The sequence below is a fragment of the Protopterus annectens genome, chromosome 16.part0 (assembly GCF_019279795.1).
Source record: "Protopterus annectens isolate FY-2018-M chromosome 16.part0, PAN1.0, whole genome shotgun sequence".
Taxonomy (NCBI): domain Eukaryota; kingdom Metazoa; phylum Chordata; order Ceratodontiformes; family Protopteridae; genus Protopterus; species Protopterus annectens.
Window position 1 is genome coordinate 745,062,140 of NC_056750.1, and position 27,626 is coordinate 745,089,765.

The window sequence follows — 27,626 nt, forward strand, 5'->3', positions numbered from 1 at the left end:
CTGCAGGATGGATAAGTCATTTGAGGACACAAAGACTGTGCTCTTAGCTTGCATTGCAGTCATTTGCAAACTGAGTCAATCAGAGCACTTTGGTATAGGCCTTCACTTCGGAAAGGTAGATGCCAAACAGGAGATGTCCCAACACAAAACCCTAGAGGGACTCCTTGGGTGAATGGTCTCTTGGTGGAAGTAACTTCCTCTGTTTCTTATTTCCTGTGTCTTATGTGAGAGCCAGTTGGCAACCCAGTGGGTGATAGGGGTTTCTTCCCAGTTTATTTAGCTTTTCTACTATGACTCAGCGGGGAATTGTGTCAAAAGCTTTGGCCAGTTTGAAGTTTGCGTGGTGTACTGTTTTGCCTTCATCCATTGCTTTGTGACTTTTCAAAAAATCCACCATTTTGAATAAGCATGACCTGACCTTGACGAATACAAACTGAGACAGATCAAGTGTTTGGAGGTTACCTATGTCCTGATTGATTAGTTCCATGATGAGTCTTTCCATAGTTTTGCATATAAGGCTGGTCAAACTTACGGGTCTGTAGAAGGTCCTCCCTTATGCAGGAGAATGACTGCAGCTGTTGATACAAAACCAGTATGGAGGCTGAGATTAAACAATGTTGCTAGGGATGTAGCTAGATCATGCTTCATGCTAGTTGAGATGCATCCAAGGATGTTATCAGGACCCATCAATGCAATATTTTTAGCTTTAGATAGCACTTTTATGACTTCGTGTTCTGTGATAGCTGGAGTTGAGACAGTTTCAGGTATATCATGAGGAGTAGACTTAGGGACAGAAGTGTAAAGTTACAGCTGAATTTAATGGCTGGTAGATTCACTACATCTTCAACCTCAGTGTAGATAACATCATCCACAGTCAGCTCAGTGCATTGCTGTATTGTGCTTTTGAGATTACAAACTTAGCTAAAAAATACTTTGCAATGGTCTTTGGGTTGGGTCGATATTTTAACCTCAAATTTGGCATTGGTAGATTATATTAAGCTCCCAGTTTTTTTTTTTTTTTCAGGGACAAAGGCTCTAACATTCTGGAATTACTCTTATTGTTGTTCAAAATTCTTTTCCTTTTCTTATAAAACTTGTTGATATTATATTTCCACCATGTGAGTTTGTTTCGGGAGTTTGCCCTGCACTTGTTCTTATGAGGTACAGCTGCATCTATACAACTGTTTACATACTGGTGTAGTGTGATGGTGTGCAATTCTGCATTTTCAGTGGAGGTTAACTGGGTTTGCTGGGGATTTGTCACTTGGCAGTGTATCACTCGTGTAAGTTGTCTTAAAGGAGGGAATCTGTTTTCAGTTTTATTTTGAAAGAGACAGCTGTACAGTCAGACTTAATAAGTGATGAGGATAGCGGGATATTTTCCGAGATGTTATTCCCCATTGTGAGTACTCTAATTGTTCCAGGATATTTGTATTAACAAAGTCCAAAAATCTCTGGTTTTGTGCACCCAGTCTATAGTCGAATACTTTAGATCACGTAGGAAAATAGTATTGAGTTTAATACTGAGTAATTCTAGTTCTTGTAGATAGGCACTGGGGCTTTCTTGTGTCATAGAGGGAGTTTTATAGCTAGCTAACATAATATATAGTATATTCCTCTCTCTCCACAGACTTTGCACTGTCTTCAATAGCAGGTGCGTATATTTCTTTGCTAATGACTACACTTCAAGTAAGACATTACCCTTCAATCATTACGGTGGTCATATTTCTCTGTTAATGATTGTACCTCAAGTTAGACGCTCAGAAGTAGCATCACCAGTGTGTTATTGCACTTCATGGCTGTATCACAGGACACTTAAATGAAATTACCCCTAATACCTCTTCAGGTATACTATATAAACAGCATGCATTTTCCATTTGAAAGCCAAATAATGCATGCGTTATCGGGCAAAGGTGGGCAGGCATCTGGCAAAGGATAAACATTTCAAGGATATAAAAATACATCTTCCACAGCCCTAGGGCCAGTCTCTGAGCCAAGCTAGTTATTTCCTGGTTTTACATTACAGTTTTGCTGCAATACAGCTTTGCTCAGCCTGTCACTGTGAAAGTAAAACTTCATGATGGCATGTAATAATTAATAGGTGCCACAATTTCAAACAATACTTGACAGCACAATATTTGGTGTATTAAGTACAGTACTTACAATAAAATGCATATGATGTTTCACAATGACTTCCAGACCTAGATTATGTTGATCTAAAAGTTATTTTCTTACCTGCGGTTTCATAATTAGCATTTTATTTGGGCTTGTTCCTAAAAAGCAAGAGAAATTCTTTGCAACTACACTCATAATGTTGCCTTTGTTATTTTATAATGCTAAATTATTTTGACACTGACCAGAAGAAAGTTTTAGCCGTCAGTGGTTCTTAAACATTATAAGTGGTGAAGAAAGAAGTAGAAGTCTGAACATGTACAAGAAAGAGACGTACTGAGAACACTACACAGGTTTTGTCAGGAATTGTAACCAAAGGGCAGAAGAAATAATTCTTTACTCAGTGACCAGTAGTGTATATGCTACAGAGATGTTATTACTAGAAAAGTACTGTATATTTTCTGTGACACGTCTATTTCTTTTATACATGTCACAACTAGTAAGAGGTGAGGAAGTGAGGTAGCCCAGAGAAAATGGAGGAGAAAGACTGGAAACCCATTGCTGACACATTCTCAAAGGAGGGAGATACAGTTTGCTTTTCCTTGGAACAGTGTGACCAATGGCAGCAATGAACAACTTCTGGTCATCTACAGGTTAAAACTGTGCAGTACAGTACCCACTTGCGAAATTTGTATAACAGCTATAACCTAATCAAATTAAGAGTAGAAAATAAAACAAATATCAAAAATGTAGAGACATTATTTACTACCATATAATTGCTATAACACAAGTGGCCACTGGAAAACTTTGGTGTCTCACTTCTAATCAAACTAAGCTTGTTGACCTGGTCCCACTGTATGATGCTTGCCATCTCTTGTTCTTACTGACCAGTAGGTCATGCACAACCAACCACTGTCCTCATGTATAGTTTCTTTTCTTATGACCTGTCCCAAGGTTTATACTTCTCTTCTGCAGTAATTTTATTTATTTATTTACAGTTAACCGGGTGGGTGAAATTTCTACTCATGGCCTATAGTTGCATAGACATTGATAAATGTAAAATACAAGCTACCTTTTTTTATCAAAATGTTATCATATTAGAGCCCGTGTGCAGTATTTACAGCATTGCTTATATACAATATGCAGAGCAATATGCATTTTATTACAATGTTCATAAGATCTGTATACATAAATTCATTGTTTTTCTGCTTTAATACATATTGAGTAATATTTGATATCAAAATTCCAGTGCTACACACAGTTTGAATGTCCCAGTAATTATTACACAGTTTCATGCTAAGGTGCATTGCTCTTGTATAACATCTTGAAGCGTGCATGGGTCTTGGAGTAAGATATGGTTTTATAAACCAGTTTCTCTAGAATTTAAATAAAGTACTCTCTGTTACCAGAAATGAAGTCTGAGATTCATTTAGTGATGCAGTGTTCGTAAAATAAATTCAAGACAAAAATATCTACAAAAAAATAACTGGTGTTCTATATGAATTTGTGTTGAGAAAAATCTTACAGTTTAACTAGTGATATTCTAAGTACCATAGCTGTGGTTAGAACAATGGAACTGAAAGCATTCCAAGGTTGCAGTACCTTTGAGTACTCCCCTTACTCTGCAGTACAGCAGTATTGCACTAAGTATAAAAAAGTAACTGGGCAGGCAGGAACAGTTGCTGTCACAGTGAGGTTCACAATTTACTGATTTTTATTTTTTTTATTTATATGAATTTCAGTTTATTTTTTGAAGAGCCATGATTTACAACACTGGTCCTTGGAAGCCTGATAGGAAGACCTCTGTTATCACCATTTTAAGTTATGGCTTATGAACACTACAGTTTGGTTATACATACACCTAAAAAATCATTCTGTGTTTGTTTATTAATAAAATTACTTTTTTTTGTTTTAGTGAGCATTTTACAGTGAGTTTATAATGGCTCCATTTATTTCGGCATCTGTCATTTAGCACTAGACTGGTTGTACAAAACACGTTCAGACTTCACAAAAAAGCATATGTGAAAGGCTTAGTACCCGAGAACTCTCACTAACAGAGGGGAAAATAAAACAAAAGAGGCTTAAAAATTCAAAGGAAGGTGATTTCACAAAAATAATGCATTATGTCTTTGCAATCCATGTTCCCGGGGGAGGCCATCTTGGGTGTTATGATAAAACCATCTTGAATAGTAACATTGAAGAAGGGTCATTAGCACATTCTTACAAACCAGCTACAGTTTGTGTACATTGCACTGCCCATTATTATATCTGGCTAGGCTTTATGAGTATACATATGAAATAATCCTTAGCTTACTCATGACAACGTAATACTAAACATCTGAAATATCTTTTGGAGCTGGCCCATAATTCAGTATCGGAAACACAATGTAACACTAGAAAGAAATTAACTGAAAAAAATTACTTAAGCTAATAAATAAGATCTAGTTCTTTGCAACCACATAACAATAAATAATGTTAAAAAGACTCACCTTTGGATTTGTTTTGCATAAAAATGATAAGGTTGACTTCCAGAAGCCAGGCATTACCAGAGTTCCACTGTGTTTAAAGCTAAACCATAATGACATTTGCCTTAGGTATGTAAGAGTTAGTGTTACAAGGACAATAGTTGAAAGTCACATAAAATGTTTGCAGGTACCTGAAGCTGCTACATCTACTAATGAAAGCTGTTGTAATCGTGTAGAAGGATAAAGCCTTAACTATGGCCCACCAGGTTTTGATTAGTAGCGTTGGTGACTGATTGGGTAGCATGGAGGGATGGGTGTGCTTGTACTGGGTTGGAGGGCACTAGTTGATGACACACCCTAAAAGGAGGCATAATCCATAGAGTGGAGCTGTCCTCGGACAAGTTCGATGAGCATGGTAGCAGGAAAGTGAGTATGGCATATAAAGGAATCCACCACCAGTAGGAAGAAAAGATGGCCAAGGTCCCAAGTTTACGATCCATGACCAGTCCCAGAAATTCCACAGTAAGTCTGGGGAGATGGGACACTAGCTGGTAGACCTGATATGGAGATGGGGAATGGAGGCTTAGCCTTTAAGAATGACGTGTAATGGAGGCACCAAAAAGAAGTATATACTAATTAAAAGATTAAAAAACGCTTACTGTACTGCATGAGCATAGTTGTTTCTAATCTTATTTCCATTCTGTTGCTGGATTTACTTGCTATGTCTACAGGTACCAAAATCATATTCTTTGAATATCATTGTCCAGATCACAAGACTCCAAGTAACAGAAAGGTGATCACTGTTATCTACAGGAAAACACTACTGGTGTAGCTTCTAAGCATGAGCCAACAGTGATTCCTTTGTTTTGGGCATTTTCTCTCTCGCTCTCTCTCGTGTTTGTGATAATGGAGTTACCATATACAAGTTCAGGGGGTATGTGCATGCTGTCCTTCAAAACTATTTATAGTATGAGACAGCGACCTTTTGTTTTCATTTGGGATATGGTTCCTCAGAGAATTTTAAACCCAGGTTTCATAGGTAGAATGATTTACGTAATGTGTTGCTTAATGCCTTTACAGCATTATTCTGGCTGTTTATGATACCTAATTTTGTTTTCTGATGCTTTGCACAGTCACTTGTGCTGCTGTCCCATGTCATGGCTGAGAGCATTGCACCAACTAGTTAAAGAAACAAACTAAATCATATTCAAAATATTGAAAAAACGTAAGATTAAGTGCGAGTTTGTTGAGAACAGTTTGTCAGAATAGCATGCAACCAAAATACTCGTAACCAAGGAAAAGATTTGTTTTATGGGATAAGCCTTGCCGTGACACTTCCATTACAAGGAAGACTCCATGCACAACTCTTTCAGTTTAATATAATACTCCAGTGTCTCCATGTCAAAGATTGTTTCTCATGGTGAACAACTTGGAAGCATTTTCATTGTATTTTAGCAAATTCAGCTGCTGCTATAGCTGCTTATGGCAATATAAACTCAAAATTAATTATTTTAAGGTTTCACGGAAATAATTAGTGGAACAAATACCATTCCATGTTATTTTTTTATTAAAATATCTATCTTCTGAATTTCCTTGATTCACTGAGAAATTGGCAATGTCAAACATTAGTATTCAGGAATATTAGCAGATCTTGGATGCCGTGTTTCTTGGTCATGCAAGCTACTAAGATGTAATAGAATGAACATTTCTAAGTTCATTCATTTGGCAAAACATCTTTGCATTACCATGTATGCATATACTGTATAACAAATCATTTCCTATGCCATAGTGTGGTGATATCTTTTTGATGATTATGATAACCAGCTTAAGGGTACTTCGGTATTCCACCTTCATATTTTATGGTGACTGTTTTGCTACCATACATAAATGATTTACAGATAGGTTCAGCTAGAACCTAATAGTTGTCAGAACTTAAGATGGATACCGGTCTTGCACCATTACACACCTTTCAGGTGAAGAAATCACCATGTATGGAAAAAAACTGGTATGAATGAGACAAGGTAGCAGAGTGATTAGTTTTGCTGCCACTCCGAGTTTGGTTCCCCAGTTCATTTCTCAGCTGGGCTGCTTTCTGTGCAAATTGTACATCACCTCTGTGTTAGGGTTTTGGTCAGGTATTCTAGTCTCCTAATTGTTATGCATGTGAGATTTTAAATACAAATTCTTGCAGATCAAAGAAAGCAGAGCAAATTAAGCCATGAGACCATCAAGTTCAAAACTCTGTACATTTTATTACGCTACTGCCCTTACAGTGAGGATCATTGCCACCACCAAAATCTTGCCAGGCAGGAGCAGTACCGTGCTAAGCATAGAGGATTTTGTTTTGGTACCAAGACCAGGCATGACTGGCAAATTTACACCATCGATGTGAAATTGGGAAGTTTCCTTTTACTTTTGACTTGCATAGCATTTTACGTAGAGTAAAGTTAAATCATAATGGATTTTAGAAAGCTCTTTTCTGCATATCCCTTTAATAACAACACATGAAATGTTCAACAGGAAAACACTTGCATGGAAAATTCCTAAACTCAGATAATACAGTTACTGTAATTCACGCAAACCAGTTTTAACTGATTCAATAAATGCAAGTGCATACAGAACTTGGGGTCAAGCCTGACTGCACAAAACATTCATTTTATTATGGAAAATACAACATCAGTGCACAGAATACGATTATTTTATGCTGCTTTCCTTTGACAAGCACAAAGTGTTATAATGCATGTGATACACCGTTTCTGTTCCCTTTTCAAGAGCAAGTCTTTGCAGATGTTTGCAGTTATTGTTCACATTCAGTCATACAGTAGTCTTTGACATTTTCTCAAGGTTGCTTTTGAAAACAACATATTTGTGCAGATAAGAGTTGCTTTACATTACTCTGCTGAACAGTTTACAATACTATTAATGACTGGCAATCTTCAGTCTATTATGTTTACAAGATCCATCTTAGAACAGTCCCTTTATCGTGTGCTGTTCTGTAATGCTGGAGAGGCAAGTAAATGAATGTAAACGTCACACATCTTATTTTAATGCTCAAGGCAAATATTTTGGTGTAACCCTGTTACGTACACTTCCTCATTGTGTATGCCCATTTTATGCACTACAAGCTCCTGCTTCCCTTTGGTACTAAAATGGCTTTAGCAGGTAGAAGAGAATTAATAAATGAAAGAGGACAGCTCTTTTCAATGCAACATGTATCTTTTTATAGCAGTAGCTGATTAATGAAATACTTGGTATGAATTTTAAAAAAGTGTGTTACATCTTAAAGAAATGGATGGATATACAGAATAGTGGATGGCATAGTGTAGCGAAATGGATGGATATACAGAATAGTGGATGGCATAGTGTAGCAACAGGTAGTATTTTTGCCTCACAGCAAGAGGTTCTGTGGTTCAAATCTTGGCAGGGGTGCTTTCTGTGCAGAGTCTACATGTTCTGCTTGTGTTTTCTCCCAATCCTCTGGTTTCCTCCTAAATTCCAAAGACATGCATTTGGTTGACTGGACAACCTTAATTGGCTGTAGGTGTGTGCACACATGTCTGTGTGTTATATGGAAGAACAACCATGCAGGGGTAGCCACCCGGTGATGTGAACATTGGCCGTAGATGATTGTAACTACTGAAGTTACACCCGACCCCATGTGGAAACACTGGAAAACATAATCATAGTCATTAACTATCATATTTTTTTTAATACTCCTGATGCCAATACCCAATCCCCCATTGGTAGTGGCTTGTGGTCTCTTATTTGTGAGTTATGGAAACTGTGGAATCCTGGTCTTTTACCAGGAAAAGGTCTTAAAGACTCCTATAGACTCTTCCATCTGAGATAAATCAGTCAGCACCAATCTCTCACTACTGTCTCTTTCCAGCCATCTGGCCCAGTATCTGAGCTGCTTATTGAATCTAAGTTTTTTTGGTACATAATCAAGGCAAGTCCTTGTATAACATGGAGCTTAGTGATATCAGAAGTAAGCAAAAGAAAAAGGATGGCCTTGCATGAGAATGCATCACAGTGCCTACCGAGATTAAGGCACATTCCAAGTCAAACAGTGCATCTCGCGATTTACTTTTAAAAAATGATTATGGATTCTATTGGGAACAAAAACGCAGACATAGGTTATGTCAGTCAAGTTTCTAGAAGGTTCAGTAGCCCACAAAGTTAATACTCATGCCTTTGGAATAACAAAGCTATTAAAAGGTGTTTCCTAACCCTTGTTTAGTTCTGGGAAAAACACAAATATTTACTTGCAGCCAAATCTTATGTTGCCTCATCATCTCCATGATCATGTTCATTAATGAATCCATCTTCATATATTCTGGACACTTTCAAATGCAAATAAAAGCTATACTCCGAAAGGTCTTAAGATTGAATAAATTCACTGATTTGGAAATGGTTGTTCAAATGTTTAATACTGAGCCCTAACTGGAATAGTCACAAATTAGCTATGTTATACAGTCTCTCCTAAATAGTCAAAGCTTAGAGTAGACCAAGTATTACTAATCAAAATAATCCAACAATCGAGATACTATTAACATATTTCCCAAACTAGTAAAACAACAACAGGCACCCAAAGAGGCAGAAGGTAATAATAAAACACAAGCCTGTAGGTGTAAGCAGCAGCAGGTTTAATCACATAAATGCCACACAATACAAAGTTAAACCTGCTGCTGCTTACACCTACAGGCTCGTGTTTTATTATTACCTTCTGCCTCTTTGGGTGCCTGTTGTGGGTTTACTGGTTTTGGGTCTGTGGCACCCTTTCCTTGGAGTTTTTGGATATTTCCCAAACTGATACATGGTGAGCATAAGTTTTGCCCAATATAGTTAGTGACCACAGCCTTGTAATAAAGTCAAGTTATCAGAAGCCAAAAAAATACTTCATATACTTATATTGTACAGACCTATTCAAGTCTTACCCTACTAGTCTGCTAGCTGAAACATATACACTGGGCACATGTGAACAACAGCACCAGCGTTTTGGAGTCTTTCCAACTCAAGACAAAATTGTCTATCTAATAGTAATAATTAAAGGATCATCTGCATGAACATTATTTTTATCACTGTTAAGTGACTGAAGTACACACAGAAGTAGCAACAACAGTAGGGGGGAAGTGGAGCTATTGTGTTTGAATCAGTGTTTCTGATGTTTTGACATTTATGTTTTGCCAGTCGATTTTAGGTGTATTTGATCACTTTTAATAGTCACTCATCTGGCTTTGCAAAAGTAATGTGAATTTTGCTGAAGTACAGTGGAATACTTTATTATGATATTTATTTTCCATAATTTGACTCTGAGGTGTACACAGTAAAGTGAATATAATTAATGGGTACAGAGGTAATCAATGGATACATGTAACTTACCCTGTTGTTCTCAGATCGTTGTTAAGTAGCAGTCACTGATCTGACATGGCAGGAGTGGCATGAAGTAGCATATTTTCAAAAATTAGTACAAAACCAGTATTGTTATGACTTATGCATCTGGGTGATTGTGTGTTGGAGAGGAGTTTGCAGTGTGTTTAAGAATAACAAGTTAACCATAACTTTTTTTTTTCTTTTTCTGTTTTAATTTCCAAATTGGAGCAATGCACCCACATCACACCAAGCATCAGCACTGCACGTAATAAGCAACTATCTTTAGAGGCCCTGCAGGAGCAGGATGTGTGTGGAAGTAACTGTTTATTAGTACAGTGGCACAGAGAGTAGCATTGCCATCTCACCGTGCACAGTTCTGGTTGAGTTCTTGGCTCTGATGACTTCTGCATGGAGTCTGCATGACATCTGTCTGTATAGGTTTCTTCATGTGCTCTCATTTACCCAACACCCAAAAGATGTGCTAAAGATGAATTAGCATTCCTCTGGTTTGCTTCTAGGTAAGCAATGCCAGTGTGTGTGTGTATGCTCGTGCATGTTTTGCATCTAGTGATATATCTGAAGTGTCAGTATCAGTGCCACTATTTGAGTGCTTGTGTGAAAAATCAGTACAGTTTGTGATATACCTGGCTTTCGGGGTAAGTCTGTGTGTATAAGACTGTATTTGTTTAAAAACATATGCATGTGTGTATGTCTGTGTATATGCATAGATATAGATAAGGGTGACCAGTATGTCAAGGGCGTGTATGTTTGATCGACAGCTGTTTAGTCGACCGTATGTGATTGACTAAGCAGCTGATCAATGGGTGTGCAAGACTGCACATGTCCTGGGTGTGAGATGTATGACCTTACTCCATTTCTTTGCATTCTCTGAGTTTGTATATATAATTTGCAAGGCGAGTGAAGGGGGAAAAAATCCCTGTAAATAACAATGTTTTCATTTGTTTTTAATGTTATAAATTTGGCATATGACAAGGCTGTTTCTCTGCAAATGCATACTGGCATGCGGTAGTAAGTGTTTCTGATGTTTTGACATTTATTTATTTATTTTATTTATTTATTTTATTTATTTATTTTACATTTGTTGACCGGGATAGCCCGACTGGGACAAAGCCCTTTTTCAGTGGAGGCCCAGGTAGAAAAGCTCCACAGTATAACTATAAATTACACATACATGTTGCATTAAATGTAAAAATACAGTAAGATTAGCAGCCTATAACTTAATGATAAAAGTGACAAGAAAAACATAAAAGTGGAACAGACAAAGAACAGTAGATAATGAAATTCAGTAAGTTGATCAGTTGCTAAATGAAATCAACAGAAGTTATAAAATTATTATTAATATGTTAAGATATGGTGCAGCAGAAATCAAATGTAAAGAGGAGTAGCAGAAACAGAGTACCGTGACTCTTGGGGTGAAGAAGCAGGAAAGGTAGAGAAATAAAAGCAAAGAGCAAAGGGAGAAATAGGGGTTAGGAAGGAGAGAAGAGAAAAGAAGTGAGAGAGTAAGGGCCATCTTCAGGTAGGGTTGTTATATTTATGTTTTGCCAGTCGATTTTAGGTGTATTTGATCACGTGTGTGTGTGTGTGTATATATATATATATATATATATATATATATATATATATATATATATATATATATATATATATATATATATATATATATATATATATATATATATATATATATATGGGACTACTTCATTTGCCCGACACCCATTTTCCCGAAATTTCATTTGACCAACAAGTATTATTGGCAAGAAAATGGGATATGCCCCCTTCCCCACTGCAGTGCGACCCTGGAGTTAGAATATATAGTTAGGGGGAGTGTGGGGGGCACAACCCCCCCCACTTTAATATTATGTTTAGTTTTGCTTTAATATTGCTTAGTAATAGAAAAGTAAGTGGGGGGGCTTCACCCCCCACACCCCCCATTGTGGGGGGTTGTGCTCCCCACACCCCCCAACTATATATTCTAACTCCAGGGTTGCACTGCAGTGGGGAAGGGGGCATATCCCATTTTCTTGCCAATAATACTTGTCGGTCAGCTCAAGTGTCGGTCAGCTCAAGTGTCGGTCAGCTCAAGTGTCGGTCAGCTCAAGTGTCGGTCAGCTCAAGTGTCGGGCAAATGGGGTCGGGCAAATGGGGTCGGGCAAATGAAAGTTCGGGCAAATAAAGTGGACCCACATATATATATATATATATATATATATATATATATATATATATATATATATAGTTATATATAAAAACTATATATATATATATATATATATATATATATATATATATAAAATGATAATAGATGAATCGATTTAGGATTATAGGAGGTTACTAGGCTATCAACCCGGAGGTCATTTCTAGCCTAGCTGTTTCATCTGTAGCTGTAATACCATAGATACTCTAGTCAGTACCAGGATAGTATTTAGTAATGACTGCACATGTCCAGGAGGGTTGTGGTTGCTATCCCGGTATGAATTGACTGTACCCCATCCACTCGTCCAGGTTCCTTTTGAACAGTGTCATAGAGGTGCTAAGCTTCACATGAATTGGCAGCAGTAGCTGGGAGAGAAATCTGTCCTGGCAGCACATCCTATTCTAGTCACAGGTGATATTTAAGTCCCTGGAAAGTATAGCTTTAGTCCTGCATGATTTACTGATGTGCAGCAAATTCATTAGGTTTGGTTCAGAAATTGCTCTGTAAGCCAGGCGTAAGTCTGCCTTAAGAAGTCTAAATGATACAGAATATAGTGACATGGACTTTAGCTGGTCTGTGTAAGGCACATGCTTGAGTCCCTTGATTTTCTTTTTCAGAAACTTCTGAGGTCTCTCAAATTGCTGCAGGTGCTTTGTACGGTACATGCCAAAAGGGACATCATTCTCAATTATGGGGCTGATTAGTGAAGAGTATAGAGGGGTTATAACCTCCTTTGCTCTAGAGGCTATGCCTTTACTAATCAAGCCTGTGTTGAAAGCCTTCCCTTGCTACAGTAGAGACATGGTGGTCAAACTTAAGGTCGCAGTGTACTTGTGATCCCGGGTCTGTATTACAAGAATGAAAAGACGAACAGCTTAAACATCAAAAATGCCATTCCTCGAAATCCCCCTGCTGATAATATATAACAACTCTGAGATTGCACTACAGTGAGGAAAAGGCAACATTTTTGATCTTCACTGTACCACAATCTCATAAAAACACATAGATGAATGGCATTTCCGAAGTTAAAGCCATTCTCTCTTCAGCCTGTTTGATTTCTTTATAGGAACCAGTGATCCTAAATCCCTTACCACTTTGTAGGTCGATAGGATATTTTTGTTAATTTGATAGCGTGAAGGGAAATTGTTTTTACCAAAGGGAATGATGATGCATTTCTTTGCATTTAGTTTGAGACCGTGACTAAGACACCAGTCGTTGGTCTGTGTAAGACCATCCTGATGTATACTGACATCATTTGGGGATTTGATAATTGCACCCAGTTTGCACTTGTCCATAAACTTGGTCAGCCACAGCTCCTTAGATTTAGCCTGAACTTCTGAGAAGTATATACCAAATAGTAGGGGGATCAGCATTGATCCTTGTGGTACTTCATTGATGACAGGTCTGCTGGTTGATGTGGAGTCACCCACTTTGATAGTGTGTGACCAGTTGTTTGAGCCAGTTTGGCAACCCATCTTACAACAAAGGGGTTTACATTCAGTTTGCCAAGTTTATCAGTAATGCCTGAGTGTGGGATTCTGTCAAAGACCTTGGCCAAGTCGAGGTATGCTGTGTCCACAGACTTGCACTCATCAGTGGCCCTGGTCACATTTTCAAAGAAATCTGCCAGGTTTAACAGGCAGGATCTGCCCTTGACAAAGCTGAATTTGGTTGAATCCAGGGTTTGGAGGTCACCTATATCTTTATTTATGAGGTCCATGATGATATATTCCATGGCCTTACAGATGACGCTTGTCATACTTATAGGTGTATGATTCCCTGGATCTGTTGCTAAGACACCTTTGTGGAGGGGAATAACTGTTGCTGTTTTCCATTCTGTAGGAAAATAGCCTGTGGTTAGGCTGTGATTGAATGGGGTACTTAATGGTGATGCTAGTTCGTTTTAGTTGGTTTAGAAGATGTTCCCTTAGACGAGGCTTTAATGACCTGCTCTTTGACCTGTAGGGTAGAGGGATGTTGAGGGCAAGGTTTATAAGTTTGGAGGGGATGAGTGAAATTTTTGCCAAATCTGCCCATCAGCGAGTGTGATACCGTTGGTCACTAGTTCAGCACATGCTTGGTTCCTACCTTTTAGGTTGCATATGTAGCTGTAAAAGGGCCTTATGGTTATCCTTGGCTGTGATTGCTAAGTTTTTCCTCAAAGTTACCCTTAGACGATTTGTCATGTTGTCTTATTTGCCTGAGGAGGGTGCTTTTTTACTGTTGGGACCTCGGCTTAGTTTTCCTAAATAGCAGTTTTTTGCAAAGTTTCTTGATGCTGGCTGTCCACCAGGGCAGCTTGTTTTTACTTGGGGATTTGGCTTTGATTCTGTCTGGAATAGCTGAGTGTATACATGCATACAAGTGATTGTACAGAGCTTTAATGTAAGCTTTGGTGTAGTTACCACTTCCAGCTGGGGGTGAGGCCTGGAAAGCATTTATGCCTTCCCCTAGGAGGGTGTAGTTTGCTTTGGTGAAGTTTTTTAGTCTGACTTCACCCTTTGTGAGTTCTGGTGTTAGTGCCAGTTCGAAGGCAACTGATTTGTGGTCAGATTTAACTAATAAGGGTCTGGCAGTGTCAGTGGTGCATCTGTTTATTATGTTAGTGCAAACCAGATCTAGTATGTTTGTTCCTCTTGTTGTGGGTTGAACAATTTATTCCAGGGCATTTCAGTTAGTCAAGGAACTTTTGCACTATTGAGTTAGGTCTAGAATAGGATTCCCAGTAGATAGTGGGATAACTGAAATCACCCATTACTAGAGTGTTTGGCAATATTTGGATCGACTCCACATTGGTCAAGTAAGCCTCATACACATCATGATTCATGGAAGGGGATCTATAACTAGCTATGACCTGAATGGGGGTCTTACCACAGTAATCTGAACTTGGAGCAACTTCATGGAGTTGTCCTGTCTAACAAGTCAGGTGGTGAATTTATCTCCAGTATAGATAAAAACATCGCCTCCTTTGGTTCTCTCACATTTGTTTTGCAGTCTGAAGGTGTGGAAGGCATTGTAGTCTTGCAAGGCTAGGGTACTCTCTGAGACCTTGAACTAGGTTTCTGTGACTGCACTGACATCTACATCCTCCAGTGACAGAAGTGCTTCCATGGTGTACAGGTTTTGGTTTAACCTCCTAGAGTTTAGCATCATAACCCTTATTTTGTTATGAATGGCAATTTCAAGTTGGCAGTATTGTTTCTGAGACCTTCCCTAAAAAAGGTAGTATGCAGTAGGCAAGAGCCTTTGCCAGCAGCCAAAAGCCTCGTGGTGCCAGGTGCAAACCTACTCTGGCAAAGCACCAAGATTTGTCGACCATGTTACCCCAGGCTGACAGAAACAGAATACCTTTGGAATGACTCCAAAAACTAAGCCAATTATTGAAGTTGATCATTTTTTTTGTTTATACTGTGCCATCATTCTAAGTGAGGGCAATATGCTGCTCAAGGTTACGAACATACCTGCCTGGAAAACATACTCAGAGAGCTTAATCATGTCTCTCTTGATATAGTCCAGTGAGGTACATCTCAGGTCATTCACTCCCACATTAGCTATGACAGAGTGATAATGGTAGTTGTTGCCAAGAGACCTGAGTGCACGGGTGATCTGAAGAATCCTGGCACCAGACAGGCAGCTGACCGTGACTTTCTCCTTATCTAATTGGGTGAGTGGGACATGTGTGTGTCCCGCTATGAGTCTCCAGTGACAAGAAAATTTGGCTTATGAGTGTTATGCCTTAAGGGCTTGGTAGGTGAGACACTGGTGTTGCTATATGTCTTTGGTGCTTTGGGAACTGTGTTAGTTGTAGCAGTCTTCTGTTCTGGAGGTCTAAGTAAGCTTTTTGAGAAAGCCTCCACATATGTTGATTTATATGTTGGATGCATACTTTGTGCATGAGTAGTGGTGGCTGAGTTCACAACTTTTTACAGTGTTACTGTTTCAAGTGCTAGAGAGCATGGATTCAAGATTCTTGGTGTAGTTACATCTCTCACAGTCTGTACTAGAGTGAGTTATTAGTAGAGGATTGTCAGTCTACATGAAGCAATTGCTACACTGCCTCAGGAGACGCAAGTCAACAAGGTTGGCAGGAGAAACAAGGATAGTCCAACTGTCCATAATGCTAGGTTTCAAGAGCTGTTATCACAATGGGTATGCTTTCGGCACTAATCTAAAAGGTGCTCCATAGATGATTGTTTCTGACGGGGTTTTTGGCTGGTGGTTTAACAAGTCACAGCTCATTAGCGATACTTCGTAGACTGGAAATGTACTAAAGATGAAGACTACACTAATGTACTACAGCAGTAGTATGTTAGCGATATAGAAATATCTCACAGAAAAGCTGTAGTCGTGTACAGTATTGCACATAACTCTTCTGGGAAGCAGGGTTGAGCAGGCATGCTATAAACACATTAGCAGCAGCTACTTGAAATATATAACTGTGGCCATTTGTGTATTCATCCCAGTCTAACACCAGAAGAAGCACAGAAGGTGACCATCTATTTTTTTTTTGTTTGTTTTTTAAAGTTGGGAGTAGGGAGGCAAGCCTTTTCCCATATATGATGCATGTATCCTTGCAAAAGTGTGTCGTCTTAGTGTATTGTGACCTGCTGTTTACTCAGACACAACATATTTCTTCCTATAAAGAAAACAAATGAGGCTGAGTTCCTTCACTTATGGGTTTTGTTTAGGCATTGGATCCAAAGGTTGGAAAATATCTCTAAAATGGACCTTCACTGATGATTTCTCTAACATTTTGGGCACTGTGTAAATACTTGCTGTACCCATCATATAAACGTCCTTTCTATCCCCTCAGTAATGCAGGCCGTGACTTTTGTAATATGTCGTTTATATAAACTTTCGTTTTAGCAATAATATCACTGAACCCTGTTGAAACTTTGACTCACTTGGAAATATCTTCTACAGTTAGTCGTCTTTTATATCATCTATTTGTATATAATTTGCTTGTGCAATGTTTTTTCACAATAGCAAATAACTGCAGAGTGGCACAAAACTGTAGGAATGCTAAGCAAACTATAAAACTTAAAATTTTATTAAACTCAAGTATATCAAACAAAGTGATAGCAATTGCATTCATGCAGACAGAACTGCACCTTGCTCACTTGTTGCTTGAAGCCATTCCCCCCTCTGGTGCCAGTCAGTGTTAGCTTCAGGGAGAAAATAAAAGCTCCTTTCCCAGTTCTGCCCCTTCCTTCTCTAGTAAGGAGAAGTGACAGGTCCTGACACCCTCAGACCCTCAAACCATACATGAGAGTAATAAAAATTTGAAGTTCTCTGATCTGTACTCCTTCACTACCTCCTAAGCTAGAGTGCCAGGTCTTAATGCCCTCACCTTGTAATCCTCCATCCTTGTGTTTACATGAGGAGGACTGAAAAAATTAAAAAGAAATCTTGCTGATTTTGCCCCGTAACGCATTGCACTCAGAGCAACTGCCCCTTTTGCCCCATTCTAGCTACACTTCTGCAGACAAAAGATAAATCCACTTCAGGCATTAAGAATCAAATGCAGCAGTACTCAATTTAAACAAAAACTTAGTCAAATGATCATTGTACTTGGAATCTTAAAGCCCTAGCTTAAATCTTGATATCCATTATTTGCAAACTTTTTTATAAAATGTAAATTATACATCAGTAACTTCTTACACTGTGCATGACAAGGAGTTAGCATAAAGAATAAAATAAATGTAATAAAAAATGTTGAGAGGTATGCCGCATACTGTATGTGCTTGTCTGAAAATCAATACTCATTTCAAGTTATTACCGATGAAGTAGCAATGAAAAGCGCAAGGGAAGTGGGAACATGTCAACATATCTGAATGAGCTCTTCCATTTCCCCTCCATGTCAGAAATGCTATATGAGATGTACCCATTTAGAGATGTGCATTATTGTGAAACTACATATTCTAGCACATATTACCACACGTTTTAGCAATAGCTGATTATCACATTGTGTAGTCAAGATCAGAGATGCTCCTTATAAATCTGACAGAGGGATTTACTGCATGTACTCTGCCTTTCTCCCACCTTTGTAAAACATGAAGTTATCCAGTTACTCTAAATTACCTCAATACATTGTATTTATTCTTGTCTTTGGCCTAGATCATGGCAGAAAAGGATCCAGGAAGGATCACATCACATCACTTGCATAGTTAAGAAATTAATATATTAATAGTTAAGACTGAAGTTGCTGTGTTGTTACTCAGATCTTCACTATACTAAGGCATAACCCCTCAACATAGCAGAAGAGATTATTTTCCTAATGTCGCTGCCTAGTGTAAGACACAGCTATTATCAGATTATAATATACAGTTTCTTTCTTAAAACATGTTTTTAAAGGACATGCTGTTCCTTGTTACCAGAGCAAGTCATTTATGTTTTTCTTTCTTCATTCTAGTGTCCTGTTGGTTTGAGGCCTATGAAAGATGGCACCGGTTGCTATGACTACAACAAAGGAATAGATTGCTCAGATGGATTTAATGGTGGATGTGAGCAACTCTGTCTGCAACAAACTGTACCACTGCCAGAAGAGACTTCATCTAGCAACATTCTTATGTTTTGTGGGTGAGATGCCATTGTTTTTTAATGCTAATGTTCCTTTGCATCCTGCTATACCAGTTTTATGCTTTCTTGTTGGTGTTTGTTTAAAGTTCATACTGAAAGAAAAATAAAATGCATTACAACAACAACATTCCCATCTTATCAATTTAGAAATAATTTGATTATGGTAGATGATGTAATAAATACTGTTTATGTTCATTTATTTGCAAAAAATGCTTGCTATCTGCTAGTGACATAGTCAAGGAAATATCATGCAAGTTTCATGGTATTTGTTAAGAACAAGTATTTATTAATTGGACTTAATATTGTTATTACCTTGCATTTAAGTATATACTTACACATTTTAGTTAAAAACACTTGTAATGTCAGTTAAATTATGGCCTCATTTCTGAGGTATGTTATATGTTTACCAACCTAGTGGAAACTGCTTTCTCTGTGAAGCATATTTTAATACCTCGAGTCTGATCCTAAATATGAGGTGCATCATTTTCTCTGCAGTAAAGGGGTGGTACGGTGCATGTGCCTTTTATGTTGCATTTCTGTCTTATATTTTTCATTCTTTTTCCGTGTAATACAAACGTGTACCATTTAATCTGGGGAAATAAATGATATAAAATATTTAGCATAAATCACCTTTTCAAGTCTGTCAAGTCACTGACCCCATGAACAGCTGACACCGTCCACAGAGTTTACTTGGCAAGGAGGAATGGAAGCCAAATGGCAAGCCTTTCTCCACACACACACACACACACACACACACACACACACACACACACACACACACACACACACACATATCTACTTAATATGCAGACTTTGTAACTCGGAGAATTGACTATATACCGCAATAAAATTGGTTATTTTATGAAATGTTGCACAATTGGATCTATTCATGTCTCAGCAGACAAAAAAAAAATGATCTTAGGAAAAATCTGCTAAATTCAATGAACTGACACATGCTTTATTCTGGAATGTAAATAAATGAGGATATGTCCATGCTTACAACTTAATAGTAGCCCACGATGCATTTCTGTGAGAACTGCAGTTTTGTAATATTGTACACATGATGGTTTCACTTTATACTTCTAAATACTTCTGATTGTGTACTTATAATTATGAAATAGAATTGTAGGTACATTTTTAAATTAACACTTGGCAAGTGTCAATGCTACCACCGTCACCATTAAGCTCTAAGGCTAAAGAAAGAACAATTCTGACTACTCCAAATGTAATCTGCATATTAAAGGATTAGAGACAACCAGTCTTTTTAAGACAGACAGCTGCACTCTGACCTAAGAAGAACTGAAAACGACTAAGCTATAATTAAGTGTGAATATATTCATTTTTAAAATTGCTATACTGATTATCACACCAACTATCTTCTTAGTTAAGATAAATTGAAATTAACCTTATCAATTATCCAGTTTCATACTGCTTCACGAAAATTAATAAGTGTGTTGCAGGATTCATTCTACACAACTCCATAATTAAATCAATGACCTCCTTGTGAAATAAATACGTACAATTTATTTCATAGACCAGGTGTCAGTTTTTTCATTCATATTAGCTGTTATGATAACTACGTAAATCATTTAAGTGGATAATGCTATAGCAGGCATTTTTTAGGGGGAAAAAACACTTCTAACATAGATTAGTGTACTTCTCCATTGGAAGGCATCCATCTTTGCCACTGATGACCCAAGAAAGGGAACAGTGTCAATACATTTGAAGAGTTGGTGTATACCTCAACTTCTGAGTATTAAAATGTATAGCACTGTTCATATTTATATAATCTAATAAAAAATTACCAAACACAACCTAAACCAGCATATTGGCAATATATTACTAAAGGCTATATGATTCAGTTAACCTCAGAAAATAAATCTAATTTACTTCTCTCAGTAAAATTAACTTCTTGTTCTCATTATTGGAGAATATTTACCTGGAAATTCCTTCATAGATCCTTTTTAACCCCTGATAAAGTTTCAAAAATCAATCCTTCTAATGATGGGTTATGCTGGAGATGTCAACAGTATAATAAAGCTGATTGGTCTCAAATTTTCTACGATTGTGTAAAAATTAAACCCTTTTGGGAATGTATTAATTTCTTGCAGGGGATTTATACAGATAATTTTGTTATGGCCAACGCTTTGTTATTACTGAATATAACTGATGATGCTTATTCTTCAAATAAGACTGACCTTCATTTACTTTGGACTATACTAACTACAGCTAGGAAATGCATAACAAAGAGGTGGAATTCTACCACAACTCCTAGCAAAGAAGATTTTATATGTCTATTGAAAAAGGACAGCCTTAATGGAAATAAAAAACAAAGAATTAAGACTGTTTCCTAGATCATTAACTAAAAACTCTTGGGGAAAAAAGTTCTAACTTTAATTGATACTTTGCAAATGGATCTAACCTCCTCATGAAGCAAGTATTATTTAACTTTAATTAAACTATATCTGTGTAATTTGTTATCACGCAAGTTTTAAAATGTCAGGCTAAATGTAAATTTGTATATAGTTAATAATTATCTAACTTGATTGTAAACCGTGATACGTTTTCATTTATTGTTTATGGCAAATTTAAAATAATAATCATCTGAGTAAAAAAAAAAATGTATAACACTGCCCTTTATAAATCATAGCAGAGTCAGCACTTTTTTATTTTTCATAATAGAAGGTTTTCATATACTAAACCCAATATAGTTACGGGTAGTGAATCTTTACATAGGTCTCATTTATGCATTCAATAAAGTGCATACCTATTAGCAGCCTGACTTGATGCAAATCTAAGAGGAGCAAAGTTAAATCAACGGTGCAGAGTTATAGCAGTTGAGAGGTATGAGTAGGTGGAAGGAGATAAAATGACACAGCTAATAGCCAGTTTTCCTTCCTTGGGTGAAGGGAGCATGGTTAGTTAATCCCTGCTTGCATGACTTCTGTTTAAGACTGGGGATCTCAACTGTAGTAGATTTAGAGAAAGAGGGATTGACAGGATATTTAGTACAAGGGATGTAGGTTCATAGGTTCATACTAGGCTATGTGCCCTGGGGCATTTATAAGCCTAGCCCAATTGTGTTTGGCTTACACTACCCCTTGATTTGGGTATACTGTGCCTTTTTTAAAGTTTAGTTTACTGTGCCTCTGTCTAATAGTGGCACGGAAGTAATCCCCGGGTCAAACCTAGGTGGTGGTTTCTTGTCTCCAGATGTCACTACACCCATCACTGCCCTATCAAGGAATCCCAAACATCCGCCACAGAATTATGACTTTGTGTCCATCTATCAGTCTTCACTGAACCCTTTTTCTCAAGTCCTGGAATTAGTAGCCATCAGACTCTGCTTTTCAAAACTACCATGCCTTCTTATGATGATTATGGAAATTGCAGTTAACTTCAAGTTACAATTAAGTAAGTAAGAAGTCGTCTCCTCTTTACCCACCTTCAGAGCTCAACTCAAAAGACATCTTTATCAAAAATCTAACTGCAAGTGGTTTTCTGATGGACACATAACATAACTTCCTCCTCACCTGCATCATTTCTACTTTGATCCTGTATTCTCATCTGTTGTTTCATTTTCATATTTGTTACTAAAATTAATTCACATTTGATTTTCTACTCTGCTAATATTATTTACATATTGTATAAGTTGTCTATGTGACTATCTACCGTCTGTGATTACTCTGTGAATTTGTCTATTTTCTTTTTCTTTTTTGGGGAATCTCTTCACCTGATTTGTGCCTGCAAATGTTCTGTAGTGATCAGTGTACTACCCCAGTAAACAAGTTAAAATAAATAAATAAATAGAATTACAGTGCGCATGTCTGATGAAATCATGTTGTAACCTTGTGGAGCCATCAGAAGGTCAACACTACTGCAATATAAAGAAAGCGCTGTTGTGCATTTTTTTTTAATTAAGCACTTAGATGTGTGACCAAGTTTTCATAATGTTAACAAATAATACTTAACCTTTCTTCGCCTTTGTACTTGTTTTTGTTGCCCGGACTCCCTATGTGTTGCATTCCTCATACATCAGTGAACTATATGTATTTGTATCTATCTATCTTTATAAAGATATAGATACGTGTACCATTCTTAAGATAAAATGAACAGAATATTGAATACGTTAGCAACTAGCATGTATTATTTCAAAAACTGCTAGTAGCTGTAGGCACATGAATGTGGTACACTGGGGAGTGGGATTTCACCATTGTTGGTATATATAATTAGTGGGTGCAGGGAGGACTATCCTACCCCCTACCTCTAAAAGTATGTAAAACCAAAAGTACACTTGATTAGTAATATTCAATTCAATAATCAAAACAATGAATACAAATATTAATTAATAGTGATTTAGTCTTAAGAATTCATTACTTCTGAGACCATATATAATTTCACAAAGTGTGCGAACAGTCCAAGGCATGGTGGAGATACCAATATTCCTTTCTCTGAAATGCATTCCTTGGACTAGTACATCTGTTAATTTACAGACACTAGTCAAATAAACAAGTCTGACTGTACTCTGCAGAAGGAGGAGTATTGTATGCGGAGTTGTCCTAGAGTGTTCAAAAGTCCGAAGCCTTGTATCTTTTCTTACTCATCAGGTTTAAGGTTTGAGGTATATAAGGATAATGAGTCATGTGTCAGGTGCAGAGAGCTAAGCAACCTTTATTATATAGAAGATAGCAGTTGCTGTGCAACACAGTCTATACTGTCATCAGTTAATCTGAGTCAGTGACTCGCACTGGATACAGTGCCACCACAAGTAAGCCAGTCATTTAAACACAGTTTCTTTACCCAAAGGAGTACTACATTAACTCTGTATGATACAGAACAAAACTGGGCACTGGAAGGTATTACTCAGAAAAGTCAGTAGCGAATAAACTAATATCTGTCTCGTACTTGGCATCAAATTTGTCAGCTTGTCACTGTGAATCAGACATTGATATGTATACAGATAGGTAGTACCTGGCTGTCTTTATGTGAGATCAGAAATATGTTAGTGGGTAACGCAGCTATCTTCTATGGTCTGCAGCTACTACAGTCGCAGTAAATGATTATATAACCTGTGCTTTACATGTTCCTCTTCACTGTAAATCTAGGGTCAGCCAGTTATAGTGCAAAAGGGAAAGCTGTTCTGGGTTCTAAATGCCCATTACCAGAAATTTCCATGGATGGCTATGGGGACCACCATAATGGAAGCAATTTAAAGTTATTGGTGAGGGTTAGAAGTGTAGCTATTCTGTTATACAGTCAGTGATTCAAGTTCACTATGTGTCAGGTTAGCCACTTTAATGGTGTCTAGATACAGGGTAAGCAATGCATATACAACATCTGTCATTGAACTAATCATGTTGAACTTAGCAATATGGAACTGCGTTGTTTTCATTTAGAAACACTGTCCTGCAGGTATTGAGAATGCATTATTTTTGTTAGTCAAGCTTCAAGATGATTTACTATGCAGTAATTGTGCCATTTATTAATATATTTCCATTCTGCCACTTCATTTCATGGCGTTTTGAAACAGTCTGTGATGATCATGGGGGTAGTCCACAAAAGAAGGAATGACCAGTGCTAAGTAACGTTTTCTAGACAAAGAAACAGAATTCTGTAACACAATAATATTCATGCAGACTTTAATAGGGCATAACTGGAATTATTGATTACTTGAAGGCTCCATTTCTCAGTACCAAGATTTAAAAATTCTCTCTACAGATTGCTTGAGGCAAGATAGTATAACAGCACTAAAATATAGTGTTTTTACACTTTACAACTCAACTGAGCATGATTAATTCTGGGCATCTTTGCTGTGTTGCAAATAACTTTTTAACTGCAGTTTTAAAGACATTCTATGGCTATAAAACTTGCTTCGCAACATGAGCTGTGCCACATGATTTTTTGATATGCTGCTGTGTATCCCACGTAAGTATAGTGATTTTTTTATTTGGTTTGACTTCCTCTGGAAAAATCTTTGAATGTTTTAGGGCAGCAGTATTTTTAGCCAAGTATAAGACATGATAACAAGTAAGTTGACGTTATCCACATAGCTTTTGGACACCTTCATCCTACAGCAGTGTCCATCTTAAGAACTGGTAGAGCTGATTAGTACAGTCACTCAGCTGAAAACACCATTAGAAGTACTTCAGCAGACTTGGAGAAATTTAGCAGATATTGGCTGAATTAATGATAGAGGCAGGAAAGCTGGAGTCTTTTTAGTATGCCATAGACAAGGATGAAATGCAAATTTGGTTTCCCTTAATTTCACCCAGCTCCATAAGCATCTGGATAATGAAGAAAACTGGGGAGAAAAAAAATGTAGAAATACAAGCAGTAATAGAATAGTTCAGACATTATGTAGAAAAAATACAGTGTATTTACATTCCAGTGAGAAAGTGCAATGCAATCTACAATCAAGCAGAGTTAAAGGTACAATATATACATTAGTTTCTAAAGTAGATCAATCTTCAGGGAATCTTGACAGAAGAGACTCAAAAGGAGATAGGTTTGGTGATATGTCCTGTGTTGAAGCAGTAGAATTTGTCTTGGATGAAGAAGTGCTTTTTGAGTTGCATTATTAATTCGGAATAATTGTTGATTTCCTTAATGCCAACGGGGAGACCTTGCCAAAGTGTAGATGCCTTAGAGAAGTTTTTTTTTTTTTCTTGAAGTCTATCTACAAGGGGAGTAAATGTGTAGAATTGGGGTAATTTGAGAAGTTGGGATCCTAAAAGTAAGTAAGATCTTTGTTTTTATGGGTAGCCATTTGGCTTTTTCTAGGGTGATATAGCAATGCACACAGAAAGGTAAGGTTTGTAATGAATCCACAAATCCTGTTAGAAATAGTGTGGAGTGTGACGATGTTTTTCTTGGAGGCAGAAGGAAATATTAGGAGCCCATATTTAAGATGAGAAGGAAAAAAAAACTCCTTTACCAGTGGATGCTGTGGCTGGATGGGATAGAAAAGGGGAGATCTTTTTTGCCAGACGAGAAGGGAGATTATTTTTGCTCACACTTTGTCTGTGTGGAAAGTTTAATGACTGATTAAACCATGGTCCTATTTAATTGAAGGAGGAGGTGGTGTCTATGGCATGATTGTGAAGGTCAAAGGTGAATTTTTTATGGAGTTCCAAAAAGCATAGGTTTGGTCTTGGTGAGGTTGAGAAGTAGTTTATGGTTTATGAGCCACTGGTGGAGGGCATGTAATGAGAGTGACCTGATCAGTAAATGACTATGTCATCAGCACAGAGGATAAGCAGGAGATCTGGGTGGTCACAGGGAAGTCTGTTAATGAATACGTAGAACAGGAAGGGGGGGGTGTTTCCTTGAAGTACACCTTTGGGAAGGTGCAGATTCTGATTGAGATGATCCTATTTTAAGACTGGTGTCTTTCAGTGATGTAGTTTTTAAAACAGTGGGCAGTGTCCGGACTGATACCATTTTCATTTAGAGATGGTGGTCAGTGAGGTCAAGTGCCTGTGTCAGGTATATAAACAGGGCACCTGTAAGGAGGCCACTATCAAAGTTTAGCAGGATGTCATCAGTGAGGGACCAAAGTGCTGTCATAGTGCTTTGTCAAGGCCAGAATCCATATTGTTTTGAGGAGAGCAAGTGGTACTGCTGCATTCAGAGGGCGGGTTGGGTATAGACCATCTTTTCAAGAAGTTTGCCCAGAGCTGGGAGGACTGATACTGGCCAGAACTGAGACATGTCTTTTGGGTTGATTTGACTTGGAAGGGGGTTAATTAGAGTAGTTTTCCAAATGTGTAGCATGATGTTTTTTTTGCGATCTAGAGAATTATATATGTAGGTTTGATGAAGTTGTAGATGCTCTGTTCAGTGATATATGAACCAGGCATTTATGTTGTCAGATCTAGAAGGGGGTGTCAGTGGAAATAGTTTCAAGTAGAATAGAGATTTCTTTGGGACCTATGCATTTGAAGTAGAAGGGGGGTGATAAATGATGGTGGGGTGGGCAATGCATGATCTGCAGGAGATGTAGAGTTTGTTTATTGGTCATTGCTAAATTCTTTAAAGAAAATCCTCTGGCAAAAGTTTTGCAGTATGCCATTGAATGGTGTTTGTAGACAGGGCATCATGAGGAAGATTTCTACCTGTAAGTAGGTTAACGTCTTTCCAAAAGTGTTTGGGGAATGTATGTAAAAGGCTAATTTGTTTTTTTTTTTTGGAGATTTGTTTTGTGCTTTCTGGTGGAGATCTTGGCAAGGTTATGCAAGACTATTAAGCAGATGCAATTGTCAGTTGTGGAAGTCTGTTTCCATTTTTACCATGCTTTCCTTATAGTTAAATGATGATTGAGTTCAGTGAATAGTCATTTAGTTTTGGTGGGTTCATAAAGCATGTGGATAAGTGGAAGTGTCCTAATGAATGTAGAATACAAGGGGATAAGGATTTCATTTGAACTTGAGTTTAAACCTTTTGCAATGAGTTGCACAAGGAAAAAGTACATTCTAACCACAACTGCAACATAATGATCAAACAAGAGGGAGCTGTCCGCCAAAGTTTCTCACAGCATTCTTATTTTTTTACTGCGCTGCTGTTTATAATGTCAGTTTGAGGGAGGGATTGTTTACAGATTGAGACATTATTGCACTTTTTTGTATGTATCCTTAGTCCATTTTTAGTACACCAATTATTAACAAATGTAAGCTCATGGTGTACTGCCTGTGTGTTGTGGGGCAGGGGACTTGAGGATGGTACTCAGTTTATGATCATCTGCAAACCTAGTTAACTAGACATCGTAGTTTGTGACTTGGAGATCATAAATATAAATGCTGAATAGCTGAGGTCTACTGACGGATGCCTGGAGAAGCTCCGCTCATCACCTTCATATTGTCTGAAGAAGCACTCACCATCAT

At 37.6% G+C, this 27,626-nt stretch overlaps 1 protein-coding gene across 4 annotated transcripts in view; it reads left to right on the forward strand.

Moving 5' to 3' along the window:
• The window catches only part of ASTN2 (astrotactin 2), a 7,150,955-nt gene that overhangs the window by 4,554,472 nt on the left and 2,568,857 nt on the right, over nucleotides 1-27,626 (forward strand). For all 4 annotated transcript variants that reach the window (XM_044057934.1, XM_044057931.1, XM_044057932.1 and 1 more), the window contains one exon: nucleotides 18,581-18,747. In XM_044057934.1, the coding sequence (XP_043913869.1) occupies nucleotides 18,581-18,747 (167 nt within the window). The remainder of the gene's footprint in view (nucleotides 1-18,580; nucleotides 18,748-27,626) is intronic.